Source organism: Giraffa tippelskirchi, chromosome 3 (genome assembly GCF_054371585.1).
Source record: "Giraffa tippelskirchi isolate mGirTip1 chromosome 3, T2T-mGirTip1v1.2.pri, whole genome shotgun sequence".
Taxonomy (NCBI): domain Eukaryota; kingdom Metazoa; phylum Chordata; class Mammalia; order Artiodactyla; family Giraffidae; genus Giraffa; species Giraffa tippelskirchi.
In genome coordinates, this window is record NC_137277.1 from 12244107 (window position 1) to 12260857 (window position 16751).

General features: G+C 42.0%; 1 protein-coding gene across 2 annotated transcripts in view; it reads left to right on the forward strand.

Annotated features, from left to right (window-relative positions):
• The first annotated feature begins 9 nt into the window (after window positions 1-9).
• The window catches only part of LOC145541060 (leucine-rich repeat-containing protein 37A2-like), a 47779-nt gene continuing 31037 nt past the window's right edge, over window positions 10-16751 (forward strand). The window contains exons 1-6 of one of the 2 annotated variants that reach the window (XM_081576399.1): window positions 10-155; window positions 814-4693; window positions 7074-7145; window positions 12223-12294; window positions 15858-15929; window positions 16541-16621. In XM_081576399.1, coding sequence (XP_081432525.1) covers window positions 981-4693; window positions 7074-7145; window positions 12223-12294; window positions 15858-15929; window positions 16541-16621 — 4010 coding nt within the window. In that variant the 5' untranslated portion in view covers window positions 10-155; window positions 814-980. The other variant, XM_081576398.1, reaches the window with a different exon arrangement.

A 16751-nucleotide genomic window follows, 5' to 3' on the forward strand; every position in this document is an offset into this window, starting at 1 on the left:
TGCGTGGAGCCAGGGAGGGGCTGGGGGAGGCTGGGGAGAGGGCCCGGCCGGAGGTCACTGTCACCTGTGCGAGAGGAAGGATGGCTTGGTTTGCGCCCTGGTGACTGGGAAAAAGGCTCACTCAGATGGCGCAGATTGGTTCTAACGTCATAAAGGTGGCGTAAACAAAGGGCTGGACGTGGCGCGGGGGAGGGGTGCGCGCGCATCGCGAGCTCACATTAACTGTTCGGCGCCCCCGCCCAACAGACCTGGGTCGCTGCGCCCGGGAGCCTTTGCGTATGATGTGTCGCCTGCGCCTCTGGTCGCCACGGTTCCTCCTTACCTGGCAATCGTTGTGGCTTTTGGTTCAGGCAACTCAGCCTCTGGAGTGGGCCCAGGGCCCTCTCCAGTTGACCCCCAACCCCCCAGGGCTGACTGAGCCCTGGTCTTCACCCTCCTCTGACCTCCCGCCCGAATTGCCCCATGCACTCACACCCCTGGCAGAGCCGGGGGACTTTAATTACTTGACTTCCTCCTCTGCAGGCCACATGTTGGCCCTGCCTCGTGAGGATTTGCCTGAGACTCTGGTTCCATACCTGGACTCGGATTCAGCTGGAGAGCTGTTGGCAGAGCCAGATGAGTATGCTATTCTACACGAGGATCTGGATGACAAGTTAAGCCAGCATTTAAAGCTCCCAGCAGCGGTTCCAGTGCTAGACTGGGATCAGAATCAAGGCTTGGTTCTGCCTCCTCAACACAAAAGTAAGGCTAAAACTATAGGTCTAGATCAGACTGAAAATCATCCATCATTTGAAATAGTTGTTCCACCTCTAGGTAGTAAGAGCTCAAAACCAACGAAGTTTATTGTTTCACCCTCAAACCTGAAGAAAGATCTCGTTAAGCATCGACAGCTTGCCAAAGTTGTTGTTGGAACTACAAGACAACTTGGGGGAAAAAATAAGGGTCCAGAAGAACTGCAGGATGATTATTCAGATTCCGGTATGGATGCCTTTTATCCTGAGGAGAGCCTACCTACGGGTTTTCTGGGGAGCCCAGATCAACCTCCAGAGCCCCCTGAGGCTGAAATTTCTTCATCTCAGAAGGAGGACCACACTCGCTATCCATTGCTTACCGAGCAGTTTGAATCTTCCTCCCAACGAGAGACGCCTGAGGAGGCTGAATCTTTTTTATTCCAGGAAGAGGCCCAGGCTCAGCATCCAGAGCCCACCGAAGAGGTAGAACCACCTCTACTTCACCAGGAGGCTCTGTCTCAGACTTCAGAGGCCCCCGAGGAAGTGGAAACCTCAAGCCCTCAGGAGGCCCTAGCCCAGCCTTTGGAGACACCTAAGGAGACTGTAGCTCAACCAGTAGCGCATCGTAAAGTTCAGCAGTCACACTTGCACAATGTCACCGTTAAACCTCTGGATCTGGTGCTTACCTTGACTCCGGAAGTCACTAAAGAGGTGGAACCTTCTCCAGTCCAGCAGGAGGTTCTATCTCAGCCTCCAGAGCACTTTGAGGAGATTGAACCTCTTCCAGCCCAACAGGAGGCCCCATCTGAGTTTCCAGAGCAACAAAACGGGGTTGAAACTCCTCCAGTCCAGCCAGAGGCCCTATCTCAGCCTGTAAAGCACCCTGAGAAGGTTGAATCTCCTCTGCTCCATCAAGAGACCCCAACTCAAGCTCCAGGATTCCCTACTGAGTATGAACTCCAAGTTCCAATTAGCGATGAGGTAGTAGTTCTACCTGGCATTCAGCATCGGGTTCATTCAAATCTGCATAGTGTTACATTTAAATCTCATGATTTGGAAGTTACTGTCACTCCTATGCTCACTAAGGAAACTGAATTTCCTGAAACGCAGCAGAAGCCTCCAGTGACCCTGGAGGAGGTTGAGCTTTCAACTGAGCAGGAGCAACTGGATCAGCCTTCTGAGCTTACCGTGGAAGTTGTAGCTTTTCCAACCCAGCAGGAGACCACAGGCCAGCCCCCTGAGGAAGCTGAGCCTTCTTCAAGTGAACAGGAGCAACTAACTCAGCCTTCTGAGCCTACTGGGGAAGTTGAACCCTCTCTCACCCAGCAGGACACCCTGACTCAGCTGTCAGGCTCTTTTGGAGTAGCTGGACCTTCTCCAGTCCAGGAGGAAGATGCTCCTCCACCTCCACAGTCCCCTAATGAGGCTGAATCTTTTCCCACTCAGCAGGAGTCCCTAGCTGTGTCTCCAATGGAGACAGAATCTGCTACAACCCTGCTGGAGCAACCTACTCAACATTCAAGCATATCCAATGTCACCGTCAAACCCGCAGACCTAGAGCTTGCTGTAACCACAGAACCCATGCCGGTGGCAGGACTTTCTCCAAGTCAGCAGATGCCTTTGGCTCAGCCCTCAGTGCCCCTTACTAATGCAGAATTTTCCACATCCCCGCTGGAGGCCCCCACGCTGCTTTCACAGTCACCTGAGGAAGTTGAACCTTTGCCAGTTCAAGTGCCAGCTCCTGTCCTATCTCCAGAAGCTGTTACCCAGATTACACCTTCAGAACAACAGGAGACTTCAGCTCAGGATTCACAGGCTCCTGAGATTATACCTTCTCCACCCCAGCAGGAGGCCACAGCTCCACGTCCAGAGCTCTCTAATGAAATTACAGTTATCGTTCCAGAACATCATGTGACAACAGTTTCTTCTCGAGGTCAGCGTCTGCAGCGGCCCAGTGCCACTGTCAAACCTGTGGATCTTGCACTCACCATCACTCCAACATTCACTAATAATGTTGAAACGTCTCCACCCCAAAAGGAAACCTCAGCTCAGTCTACAGTGTCCCCTGGGCAGTTAAAACCTTTGTCAGTCCAGCAAGAGGTTTCAAGTCAGCCACTGACTGCCTCTGAAAATGACCCTTTTCTGGTCCAGCATGAGCACCTAGCTCAGCCTCTAGAGGACACCAACAATGCTGCTACTCAACCTGCAGTAGCGAATGAGGTACCAGTCTCACCTCTGGGTCCAGTGTTTGCTCCTATCACCGCTAAATCCATGGATCTGGCGGTTGCCCTAACTCCAGGCCCCACTAAAGAGCTTGAACATTTTCCAGTGCAGCGGGAGACCACTGCTCATACTCCAGATCGCCCTGGGGGGGTCAAGCTTCCTTTAGCCCAGGGGGGACGCCCAGCTCAGTCTCCAGTTCCCCAGGGGAGCTCAACTGTATCTCTCAAGCCCCCCAAGGAGGTGGTGTCTTCTCCCACACAGCAGGTGCTTCAGACTCAGCCCACCAAGGAGGAAGAACCTTCTCCAACCATGCAGGAGCTACCACTTCAGCCTGTGAAGCCACCTAACGAGGTTGTGGCTGATTCAATTCCAGGCCAGTATCAAGCTCAGAATCTAACACTGCCCAGCATCACAGTTCAGCCTTTCAACCCAGGGCCTACTGTAACTCCAGAGCCTACTGTAGAGGCTGAATCTTCTACAGCTCTTCGCCCCAACCCCTCTGAGGTGACACTTGTGGAGCAAGTTCAGCCTCAGTTGACGGAGTTCACAGTTCAACCTTTGGACCTGAAAGTTACCATAACTCCAGAATCCACGAATGAGGCTGAATCTTCTCCAGTCATGCAGGAGACCCCAGCTCAGCCTCCATTGCAGCAAGAGGTGACTGTTCCAATGCCAGCTCAGAACCAACTGCTGCCCAGTGTCACAGTTCAACCATCAGGCCAGAGGCCTAACACAACTCTGAAACCTATGACAGAGGCTGAATATTCCACAGGCCTGCAGCAGACTGCAGCTATTCCACCATACCCCGAGTTAACACTGCCACATCCATCGCCAGTTCAGTCTCAGCGCCCAACCTTGAGTGAGGTCACCTTTCAACCTTTGGACCTGGAACTCACACTAACTCCGGAATCCACTGTGGAGGTCGAACCTTCTCCAACCATGCAACAGACCCAAGCTCAGCCTCCAAAACCCATTAAGGAAGTTTTAGCTCAGCCTCCATTGTATTCCGAGGGGACAGGTCCAGCACTCGAGGCAGCATTGCCCGGCGTTACCGCTTATCATGTGGACATGGAGCTTACCATAACTCCAGAACCCGCTATGGCGTCTGAACAGTCTACTGTCCTGCCACAGACCACAGCTCCTCCTCCAGAACAGCCTGAGGGGACACTTGCCCATCCAAACCTGACTCAGGTCACAGTTCAACCTCTGGACGTGGAAGTGAATGTTACCGCAGTGAATAATACAGAGACTGAACCTCCTCCAACCCTACAGGAGACCCCAAGTAAGGATCAAAGTCAGGCTCCAACATCACCCACCCTCACAACTCATCATGCGAACCTGGAGCTTACCATAACCCCGGAACCTGCTATGGTGTCTGAATATTCTACCGCCCTGCGGCAGACCACGGTTTCCCCGGAGGTGACACTTCCACCACCAAACCTGACTCAAGCCACAGTCCCAACTGTGGACCTGGGAGTTAGCATATCTCAGCAGCCAAGGTCATCTAGGAAGGTTCTTTTTTCTTTGACTGCATTTTCGGAACCAAAAAGTCCCCCTGGTGTAAAACATATACTAGGAAAGAAGCAACCAGTACAGAATGCCACCACAACCATCAATGTATGTAAGCTCTGTACCTGCAAAAATGAGACGCTGTCGTGTGTTGGTCTGAGTGCAAAGCAGAAGCTCCACAGAGTGCCTGAGCCAGGGCCCAACTCTTACAATGACACCTTCACCGTCTTGTAAGTATGGCCTTTCTTTATTTGTTCTCTGTATCCTGCCTAACACGGCAGCCCCTCTTCCAGGTTTTCCTGGGTCTTTCTCATCTCCCCAACCCACATTGACTGACTTGCTATTTTTAACCTTTTGTTTGTCAACGATTCCTTATCTTCATTCTCCTCCTTACTATATTGTTCCCTCTTCTCCAGTCTTTTACTTATAATCACCCCTATTCTTTTTCCTTCTCTATTTTTTACCCCATCATTTAATTCCTTAACATCTACTCTTCTCCCGTCTTTGCTCCATCCTCTTTACAGCAACATGTCCCTCTCCCCACCTCATTGGTGGTGAAACAGCAAATAGTGAGGAGTAGAGATTCCAGAGCTGAACTACCTGGGTTTGAACCCAGGTCTGTTATTTGTTAGCTTTGTGACTCAGTTTCCTCATGTGTAAAGTGGGAATGATGATAGTCATCATCTCATAGGATTGTTGTGAGATTTAGATGAGTTAATACATGTAAAGCTCTTACATCAGTGCCTAACATATACGGGCTTTCCTGGTGCCCCAAATGGTTAAGAATCTGCCTACAATGCGGGAGACCCAGGTTTGATCCCTGGGTCAGGAAGATCCCCTGGAGAAGGAAATTGCCATTTCCAGTATTCTTGCCCAGAGAATTCCATGGACAGAGGAGCCTGGCAGGTTCCATGAGGTCTCAAAGAGTCGGACCCAACTGAACGACTAACGCACACAATGCTTGTAAAACTCTTACGTCAATGCCTAGCATATATGTTAGTGTTAGCTATTATTATATTCAGTTCCTCAGTTACATCTAGAACTCATCTTTGTCCCCTGACTTTCTATGTATAGCACCCATTTTGTGCCCAACACAGGGCTAAGTACTGTGGGTGCCACAGAAGTATAACATTGTCTGCAGAACATGACAATGATAGGTGAGAAGAAAGGGGATGTGCTTTAAAAGGGAGATAATATGCAGTTAAGCATTAAAAGAGATACAGATATGTGCTGTAGTTCACCAGAACCTGTAATTATTATGGTGTGGAGGTCAGGGAAAGCTTCATGGATAAGTTAAAACTTCAGCTGGGACTTAAAACATTGGCTGTGATTTGTTAAAGAAAAAACAGCACGGTCTCGGCAAATGTGTGCCTGCGAGGATGATCAGGATTTCATAGGTTAGTCTGGCTGTAAAAAGAAGTGGGTTGGTGGTGGTGGTTTAGTAACTAAGTCATATCTGACTCTTTCTGACCCTGTGGACTGTAGCCCACCAGGCACCTCCACCCATGGGATTTCCCAGGCAATGAAATGGATTGCCGTTTCCTTCTCCAAGGGATCTTCCTGACCCAGGGATCAAACCCATATCTGCATTGGCAAGTGAATTCCTTATTGCTGAGCCACCAGGGAAGCCCAAAAGAATTGGGTTAGAGAACAATGAAAGCTACGATTATGAAAAACCTTGGCTGTCCTAATGGAGGCTTGAAAGTTATGATGTAAGATATGCGGAGCCACTGAACGTTTTCAAGCAAAAAAGACAAATGATTAAGACAAGAGAATTATTTAAGATTCCATATGTAGACTGATCTTGAGAGGAAAGCTTGATTCAGGGAGACCAAATAGAATGGTCTAGCAAAATCTAGCGGTAGAGTGAGAAAGGGCTGAATTAGAGTGGTGGTGAGAGGAGTAGAAATAAAATCATGAGAGCATGACAAAGGCAAAACCGACTAGATGTAGTCATTGACTAGTGTTGGGGGACTTGGATATGCGGGAAAGAGAAAAATTGTGTATGTTGATGGGGCTTCCGAAGTGGCAGTAGCGGTAAAGAACCCTCCTGCCAAAGCAGGAGACATAAGAGACACGGGTTCATTCCCTGGGTTGGGAAGATCCCCTGGAGAAGGAAATGGCAACCCACTCCAATATTCTTGCCCGGAGAATTCCATGGACAGAGGAGCCTGGCGGGTTACAGTCCATGGAGTCGCAAAGAGTTGGACATGACTGAAGCGACTTAGCATGCATGCATGATGGGGAGAATGATAGTGGTATAACAGGTGGAAATACAGCATTTGGGAAGGAGAGCTGGTTTCAGGAAGATGAGTTCCATCTTAAGCATTTAAGGTTTGATCCCTGGGTTGGGAAGATCCCCTAGAAAAGGGAATGGCTACTCACTCCGGTATTCTTGCCTGGAGAATCTCATGAACAGAGGAGCCTGGCGGGCTGTAGTCCAGAGGGTCACAAAGAATTGGACTAAGCACACACACTGGGAAGCTGTGGGAATTAGAGATATGTTTTTTCTGTGTTTGAATATTCCCCACAAGGTGGCCATGGTTCTTTTACCTATTCTCTTCATTCCTTTCCTACCTATTCAAAGATATGACCTGTGTTTCTTCACAGAAATTTCCAAGGAAACTATATTTCTTACATTGATGAAAATACATGGAAGGCATACCGTTGGGCTGAGAAACTGTGAGTATATTCTCTCAAAATGTGAATACAAACTGCTAACTGTCTTTTAAGATCCTTCTTAGTCCAGAATTTTGAGGTCAATAGCTGTGAGAAAAGGTATTTCCCCTTTCATCTCCCAAAGCAACCTATTAATTGAAATTCTGTGTTTATTTTAAAAATTAAATTTGGCAGGTCCTCTTTAAAATCAGTCATTTATTTTCCATTATATGAGTATTGCATGATTATATTCTCACTATGTAAAAATAACAGGTATAGTGAAAACCCTCCTTGCTCCCTAAACCCCATTCAAGCTGCTTTAAGTTTAGTATATATCCTTCCAGACTCTTTCCTATACATTTGAATACATATATATTTCCAGATAACGAACAGATAGGTTTGTTGTATGATTTTCTTATCTTCTTACATAAATGAAACATCGTGCAAGTTGACTCTTTCATTTCATGATATCTTAGGTTTCTTTCATTCCTAGTACATAGAGGGTTACCCCATTCATTTCAACTCCTGCGTAATATTCCATAGTATAAATGTATCACAGTTTAATAATGCCCCTATTGAAGGATGTTTGTATGTCCAGTTTTCTTGTTGCATGCATTAATGCAATGAATATCTTCATACAGTCACCTTTGTGAATCTGGTCAGGTATTTCTGTAGAATAGCTATCTAGAAATGGGATTGTTGGGGTGAAGACTATGTAGATATAATTTTTTAATTGCCCTCAAAAATGTTGTGCCAGCTTCTACTCCAATCAACATGCCATGATGACATTCATTTCCCCCACATTCCTTCTACTACTGGATAGTCTCCACCCTCTCCCCTGCTCTTTTTTTGGCCGATCTGATGGGTGAATCAAAGAGGTCTGATCTGAATTTGAATTTTTCTAATCACTTATGAATTTAAATATCTGTATATGTTTACTGAACATTTGTCTTTCTAAATTGTCTGTCCTTGGTCCATTTTTCTGTTACTGTTATTTTTTATTGATTTGTAGAAAAAGTCTGCTTAGATACATAAGTGATTTTGGAAAAAAACATTCAAAGTAATTAACTAGTATTTTTCATGACCGTTTGTGGTCATATCATTCATTCAACTTGAATAGACCAGTCATAAATGAATTCTGAATTAATAATAAAAGACATAACAGTCAATCTGAAAATAGGGATTATGACTGCCCTTAGAGACATGTTTACTTAGTCTGACTATCTTATTGGTAAGGAAAAAATGCTAGAACCAGGCAATTTAAAAAAATTTACAGATTTCGTACCTACAAAATGTAGTTTATATTTCCCATGACAGTATCTAACTTGGAGGTTTTATTTCCCAAACTTGTGAGAAGAATGAAAGTCATTTGGCACAAGAACTAGATTAACATTAGTTTCCTCTGAGGAGCAGAGGGGAATGGTAGACGTTTGGATTGTGTACTATATATCTTTGGGATTTGGAGCCATGTGAATATATACTACATATTTTGTAAAAAAATAAATTGAAATTCAAAAGTTAATTGTTAAAAAGCCTGTGTTTGGGAAGTGATACAGTGTAACATGAATCTGGTGAGATCTGAAGATTTCTTTCTTTTTTTTTTTCTTTGTTTTGCCATACATTGACATGAATCCACCATGGGTGTACATGTGTTCCCCTTCCAGAACCCCCCTTCCACCTCCCTCCCCATCCCATTTGTAAGTCAGCTTGAGGTTTATACCTTATAAGCAGAGGTTCCTAACTTGGTGGCAGTGGTTCCCCAGGGCAGAAGTTTTTAATCTCCCTCCTAATCCCCCATGTATGTCTCTTTGGCGTATAATCTACAGAAGCTTATGTTCTTGGGATAATGTTTTAAAGTGTATAATAGGTTAAAAATATATAGGAAAACAAAGGAAACTGACTATATTGAAACACTGACTATTTTTCAGAATAGTTTAAAAATTAGTGATATAGTAATAAATATGCTTCTTTTAGCACATTAAATAACAAGATAATAGTAGGTCAATAAATATTATGCCTCGGGATAGTGATGTGAATAAATGATATTTTGAGATATCTGCAACATACATGTGATATGAAATGGTGTGTGATTTCTGCTGGGGACCAAGTTAGCTACTGCTGATCTACTGCAATTTGTTGCCTATATTCATAATGGAAGGAAATGCTGATTTTATTGAGAGATTGTGAAAATTGAGATGTAATTTTGTTTCCCGTCCAAGTTTAGCCCTCTGAATTCAGTCTCCTCTGTTCATAGACCTCTGCCCTAAAAGGATGGCCCATGAATGGAGATTGCACGTATACTCTTACATGTGTTCAAGACAGTGCAGTTTTCTAGGGGAAAGGACATTGTTTTTATGAACTTCTCAATGGATTCTTATCTCAAAAGATTTAGTCACAAATGTAGGGGAGAAGACATTTCTTTTCTTGTACTTATCCTCGTGAATGATGGCAAATGGATGATTTGTTTTAAATAAAAGTATCAGATAGTTGATAACCCATCACTTTCTGAATTCATTCATAAATATTTTTTGAGTGTCTCCTGTGTGCCACGAACTGTTTTACATGCTAGGGAGACAGGCCCCAAACAAAACAGACCAAGTATTCCAGTTCTCAGGGGATATGTATAAAAATAAGTAAGTAAGTATAATAGATAAATAGATATAATTTTAAGCATTGATGAGTCCTTTGGAGAGAAAGAAAGTAGAGAAAGTCGAGTAAATCACTTCTAGAATGGCCTACTGTTTGCATTATATGTATAGTTGAGTCAAACAAACACTGAGGCCTCTCAGTTTCCTAGAAGTTTCAGAATGGAGAGAAGGATAATTGTCTATGAATATAGAACCAAGAATGAATGTGAAACTTAGAAGATTGCCTTAGACAAGAACCCTGGTCAGAAGTAAAACATGGATGTTTCTTAAACGTTACTTCATGCCTGGTTTTGATATTTTCATGGTGTGAGAAAGTTTTCGATCTGGCTTTAACTCTTGATTCCCCGTAGTTTTAAATTTCTTGCCTCAGTCAGAATGAATATTTGAAGTTCTACAGATCAGTATATTTTATTTCAGTTAGTTGCTTATTTGAAGCTCCTTTTGGGGGTACTTTTTGGTGACTGACATTCTCATTCTAAACTTTACTTCTAGGTTGAATTTATTACTGTTATTTTTAAAAATTTTACTATCCTGCCAGCCAAACAAGTTCACAAAAAGGAACTCCATTACTTTAAAATACATATTCTTGGTTACTCTCTGTCCTCCCACAATATTCAAATTCCAACTAGTCTGATATGGGCATCAGCCAATCAAAGAAGACAGTGCCATGAAGAGTTAATGATCAGCCCCATCTCTTCACTGTCTGATTGAGTCCTTGTCAGTGTTCAGACTTATAACTAGTACATACGAGTTTCACTTTTGTCTTGACCTTTTTCATATATCATTATTTCCTGTGACTTGTGTAAATCACCTATGGTGTACACAGTTTTGTTACACAATGCAGGGAGGTAGAGTTCTTTCCAACTTTCGAAGTTATGAAAAGGATTACTATAAATGTCGTTGGGCATATTGATTTGAGCTTCCCAGGTAGAGCTAGTAGTAAAGAACCCCCCTACCAATGCAGGAGACATAAGATATGCAGGTTCGATCCTGGGTTGGGAAGATCCCCTGAAGGAGGAAATGGCAACTCACTCCAGTATTCTTGCCTGGGAAATCCCATGGATAGAGGAACCTGGCGGGCTACAGTCCGTGGAGTCGCTTCTGTCTTGACCTTTTTCATGTATCATTATTTCATGTGACTTTTGTATATTACCTATGGTGTACACAGTTTTGTTATGTGGGGAGGTAGAGTTCTTTCCAACTTTAAAAGTTATGGAAAGGGTTACTATAAACGTCGTTGGACATATTGATTTGTTTTTTCATTTTGGATCATTTCCATGGAAATATGAAACCACTACTTAACAGAGGTGAGGAAAGAATCAGTCTTAGCACCATCTGTTGACCATTCCCTCTTCACCTGTCCGTCATTGCTGTTCTTTCTAACAAGGTAAATTTCAAATTGAGGTCAGGATCTTTGAAGCATTTTCAGGACTCCAAGAGTTCTTTGTGGGAATTCTGTGGGAATAAAGTCTTCTGTGTTTTTGTTTTAGTGATCCTTTAAAAATGTGCATGCCTGTATTCTATATAATATGAACCACCTTATAATTGAGTTGCAGAGTTTCCAAGTAGTGATACTTTAATTCTCATAAGGTATGAGTAAAGAATTAATTTATGAGATAGAATCAAGCTATGAGGTGGAATTAATATAAATATGTGACCAAGATACACTATGAGTGAAAAACAATGTTTTAAATGCAGAACTCAGTGAAAATATTCACAAGGCAACATAGCATATGCTCAGATCCCCAAGACTCCTGAAGGATGTACCACTGTTAATATCACAAGGAAGGGGATTCTTGCAGGCAAGAGAAACTGACCTCTGACATCTTTATAGAGTTTCTTCTGTACTAAAGTCAGAGAGAGAGCTGTGATTGGAAAGGTCTGCCCGGGGACTCCTCAGATGCTGACAGGATTCTTTTCTGACATGAGTGGTATCACACAGGGATTTGTTTCATAATTATTAAACTGAACAATTGTATATATTTTATGCATATTTTTAAAATATTCAAATAATTTTCAAAAAAGTTTTACTAGAGGAAAAAATCAAATGGCTTCATTTGCAGCCCTGATACAGTTCTGTGTGGAACTTCCCAATAAGGTTTGGGAAAAGAGAAGAGGGAAGGACTCCTCTGCAATGTTGGTGCTGCCCACAGTTGGATTCTAACAGAAATCCTGTGATCTAGAGAGTAGGCATTAACTATATGATCTGTATGATTTGGTGGGAAGAGTGGATGGAGTGTGTGTGTGTGATGGAGAGAGATGGACACAGCAAAAGATGTGAGGAGAAAGGTTTAAATGAAAACAGAGCAGAAATCGCCATCCCTAAATTAAATAAGAATTAGGGTGTTTAGATGGCACCATTACTTAGCTTCCTCTACTTACAGAAGTACTGTGTAGTAAATGGTTGTAGTTATTTTGCGTTTTGATTGAGAAATAACCTTTTCATTTTTCAGAATTCTCAGTGAAAATTCTTTGACTGAATTACGCAAAGACTCATTTGAAGGCTTGCTATCCCTCCAATATTTGTAAGTTAATTAGTGAATCATATTTATTTATGAGATCTTCTCTATAAAGTAACTACGGGGTTCAAAATAGATAGTCTCTTCAATTTCTTCCACCCATACAATTCTATAATTTTGTAAGTCTGTGTAGGGCCCTAGCCCATCTCTACCGTTAAATACCCCCTATTCATTTTTTAGTTTAATTATTTAGACAAGATATAGATAGGAAAATACCCTTTAGTTGTAGAGGAAAAGTAGTAATGGGATCTGAGCAATTATAGCCTCCCATGTGAACCTTATATATAAATGTTCATATACTATCTGCTTATATTTTGTTCATGACTCAAATCTGGCCCATGGTCCATTTTTATACAGCCCATAAGTTAAAAATGATTTTTAAAGGGCTGTAAATGAAAAAACAAGAGGGAGAAACAAAGAAAATATGCGACAGAGACTGTGTGGCGTGCAAAGCCTAAAATATTTACTCCCTGGCCTTTTTGGAAAAGGTTTGAAAAACTTGTTTTAGTAAAATGAGAAGAATTAAACTTAACTTCAAATTGTCACCCACAGAAAAGAAAATATAGAGCACTTACATTAGTGTGAATGCCATTAACTCATAATTTTGATAACTTAATCTAAGCTAAAACTGGATCAGATGCTATTAAAGCAATGCTGTTTAAATGGAACCTTAAAGGGCCATCGGTATGATCACATAGACATCTTGGGAAGAATAAGCTTGCAAGAGGAAAGTGAGAGAAAGATAAAACACAGGAAAATGTTAAGTATTTAACATTTAACACTAAAATGTTAAATATTAGGTGAACTATCTAAACAGTCGTTTGTCAAGAACACATGAAGTTGTCAAAAGAACAGACTGTTGTTAAGGATTTCATGCAGAAATTGCATGAAATTAAAAATGTTAAAGATGATGGATAAGTGGTATATTTAGAAATGTCTACACTAAATAAACATATCAGAAATGCCCCTAACTTCACTAGGTACAAAACAAAAATCTCTCCAGCCTCTATTTATTGGCCACACTGTGTGGCTTGCAGGATCTTAGTTCCTCCACCAGGGATTGAATCCAGGCCCCTGGCAGAAGTGCTGAGTCCTAACCACTGGACCTCCAGGGAATGCCCTCTCTAGCTTCTTTATCCAAGAAGAAATGCTTGCATAATGTTTCTGTTTATTTAGGAATAAGGAGATACCGTGTTCTTTGCTTTAAAAGCTCAGTTTTTGTCCTTTGTCCATGGCATCCAAGATGTGTATGTTATTAACCCTTATTAAGCCAATTTATGATGCTGTTTAACAAGTAGAGTATTTTTGCAAATACAAAAGAGTTAAGGGAGATGGGTATATAAAGAATCTCACCTCACCCTAACAATAGTTCTTTAATTATCAAACCTTCAAAGCCTTAGGGGCAACTGTTTTCTTTTCTTCTGTCTGGGGTCCAAACCTTACAAACATAGTTTGGAGAAAAGCAAAGGTAACTACTCAGTGGATTAGGCCCTTCATTACTTCTATGAAATACTTTATAAGTTGATTATTTCATGTTAGCATCCGTATACACATTCTTTTTTAAAAATGCCAATCAGTAAAAAAAAAGCTAAAAAAGAATATGCTAACCACTAAGCCTAGTGTTGGAAACACAAAAGTGGCTAAGATAGGATTCCTTCTGGCAATTCACGATCCCACGGAGAAAGCAAACAACTCAAACTCGAATGGCAAAGTGCGGCAGAGGCACAGAAGAGGGAGCCGTGAAGTAATAAAGCTACACTTCTCTTAACACAGTCATTTTCCTCTTACTCACTCCTTATTTGTTGACTTTATAAATATTTGAGTTTGCTTTATGTCCATACATTGGCTGCAAACATCACAGACAATGTGCATAAATAGGATTTAACCCATACATTCAAGGAGTTTTATGCTGAGAGAAAATGGCACGCAAAAATATCTTTCTTTTTTTAAAAAAAGAAATGGATATGGGTAATGAGAGCTGTAAGTTGGTGTTGGAGCATAGAAGAGGGGAAAAAAAGACTTCTAACTGGATCAGGGAAGATGTTGCTAAAGCAATGCTGTTTAAACGGAAATTTGAAGGGCCACTGGTATCATCAGATAGACATCTTGGGAAGAAGAAGCTTGCAAAAGAAAATTGGGAGAAAGACAAAACACAGGAAAAACACTTTGAGTACCCATAGAGTTCCAGTGGGGAGAGTAGGAGATGAGAGCCAGGTTATCAAGGGCATTGGGGCCAAGCGACCATGTTACCACAGCAGTGCTCTCGGGCAGATTTGAGCCTGCAGCAGAGTCAATCACTTGGAAGGCTTGTTGAAACCCAAACTCCACCTCTGTAGTTAATGATTCAGTCGGTCCAGAGTAGGGCTGAGTATTTGTCGCTTCAGTAAGTTCACAAACGGTGCTAGTATTTAAGGACCACTTCTGGAGATTGGCTCAGATGGTAAAGAATCCGCCTGCAATGCGGCAGACCTTGGTTCAATCCCTGGGTTGGGAAGAGCCCCTGGAGAAGGGAACGGCTACCCACTCCAGTATCCTGGCCTAGAGAATTCCACGGCCCGAGGATCCTGGCAGGCTACAGTCCATGGGTTCGAAAAGAGTCGGACACAACTGAGCAACTTTCACTTTCACTTTCTGGAGAGCTCAACTAATGATCATGTAGAGGATGGCTTAGGAATGGAGAGAGCAGAGATAGAAACACCAGTCAGAAGACAGTTATACCCATCCAGGTGAAATGAGACGCAAGCCGATATCAATGGAAACAGGATAGTCAGCTATAGTCAAGAGTGGGTATTTTCCAATAAAAATCAATATGATAGAAAGTATAATACTGAATTAGGTCAAGTTACATATCATTGAGGGGAGTGACTTCCTTTCAGGTTGTATGAAAGGATATCTTTTATTTCTGCTAGTACTGAATTGGTCTAGAAAAACGGAACTAAATTGGGAGGTGTGTAAATATAAGAAAATTCTTTTTAATGTTAGAAATTGTAATTGGAGAATAAAAACTTTGAGCTCATAATCTAAAATTTGGAGAGGCTACAAAAGGTGGGAATCTAATCAGTTCTGCTCTCAGGAGAGATTACCTCCAAAATCTATCAAGGCCTATAGTTGTAGCTCAAACTGGTAAAGAATCTGCCTTCAAGGCAGGAGACCAGGCTTCGATCCCTGGGTTGGGAAGTTCCTCTGGAGAAGGGAATGGCAATCCACTCCAGTATTCTTGCCTGGAGAATTCCATGGACAGAGAAGCCTGGCGGGCTATAGTCCATGGGGTCGCAAAGAGTTGGACATGACTGAGCGACTAACACAGCCCATAGTGATAGCTGCCTTCCAGGTGATTATGACATAAACTTTAAAAAAGTTCTATAGTTATATATTTTATTTATAGAGATTTCTTGAGAGAGGTGAAGGCAGGGTTAGGGACTCTGGAAGGTTCAAATAACAATTCCTAAGGTTTGGAGTTTAGACCAAAGCTACTTACTTGTGATTGTCATTCTAACCTCTACTATTATTCCTATTAAATAGATATCTAATAGCTAATTGAGGCAATATTTTCCTTTTACTTTTCCTAGAGATTTATCCTGCAATAAAATACAGTTTATTGAAAGACGTACATTTGAACCACTTCCTTTTTTGCAGTTTATGTAAGTTACAAATACAACTTCATTATATTTGGAATTTTTAGAAAACTTAATTTTTATCAAATTAATTTGTTACTCATTTTGAAATATTATTAAAATTATATAACAAGTGCTTTTTGTCTCTGGCAAAGGTTAGTGTGAGAATTATTACACAGATCAGAGTGAATCGTTATAGAGCAGTGAGTGATTCCCAACCAGGGTAATTTTGCATGCAGTGACATTTGGCAATGTCTGGAGACATTTTTGGTTGTTAGAACTGTATGTGCTACTGGCATCTAGTGGACAGAGGCCAGAGATGCAGCTAAACATTCAACAGTGTACAGGAGAGCCCCACCACAAGATAGAATTATCCAGTCTCAAATGTCAACAGTGCCGCTTTTCTAGAGAAATAAAGATCACTTAACATAAGCACTTATTGAGCATTTACTAAATGCACCAAGTATATAATCATTCAAGTGTCAATCCTATTATCTTCCACAGTGAGATTTCTTTAGTGTATGGAGGGAGTACTGGTGTTATTTTCATCATATATAAATTAGATTTACTGCCAAAGGATAAGTGTTTTGAAAGAATATATATTTTTCTTCTTCTTTTGCTTGTGTCTTTTTTTGTAGAAATCTTGGTTGCAATTTACTCACAGAACTGAGCTTTGGAACATTTCAGGCCTGGCATGGAATGCAGTTTTTACACACATTGTAAGTGAAATAGAAGATGAATACATGTATAAAACTGTGTGTAAAAACATCATACAGTTATTGGTTACCTGGGTGTAAGCCTAGTATGAATCCTGAAAAGTATATCTTGTGATCCTTTTTTTTTTTTTTT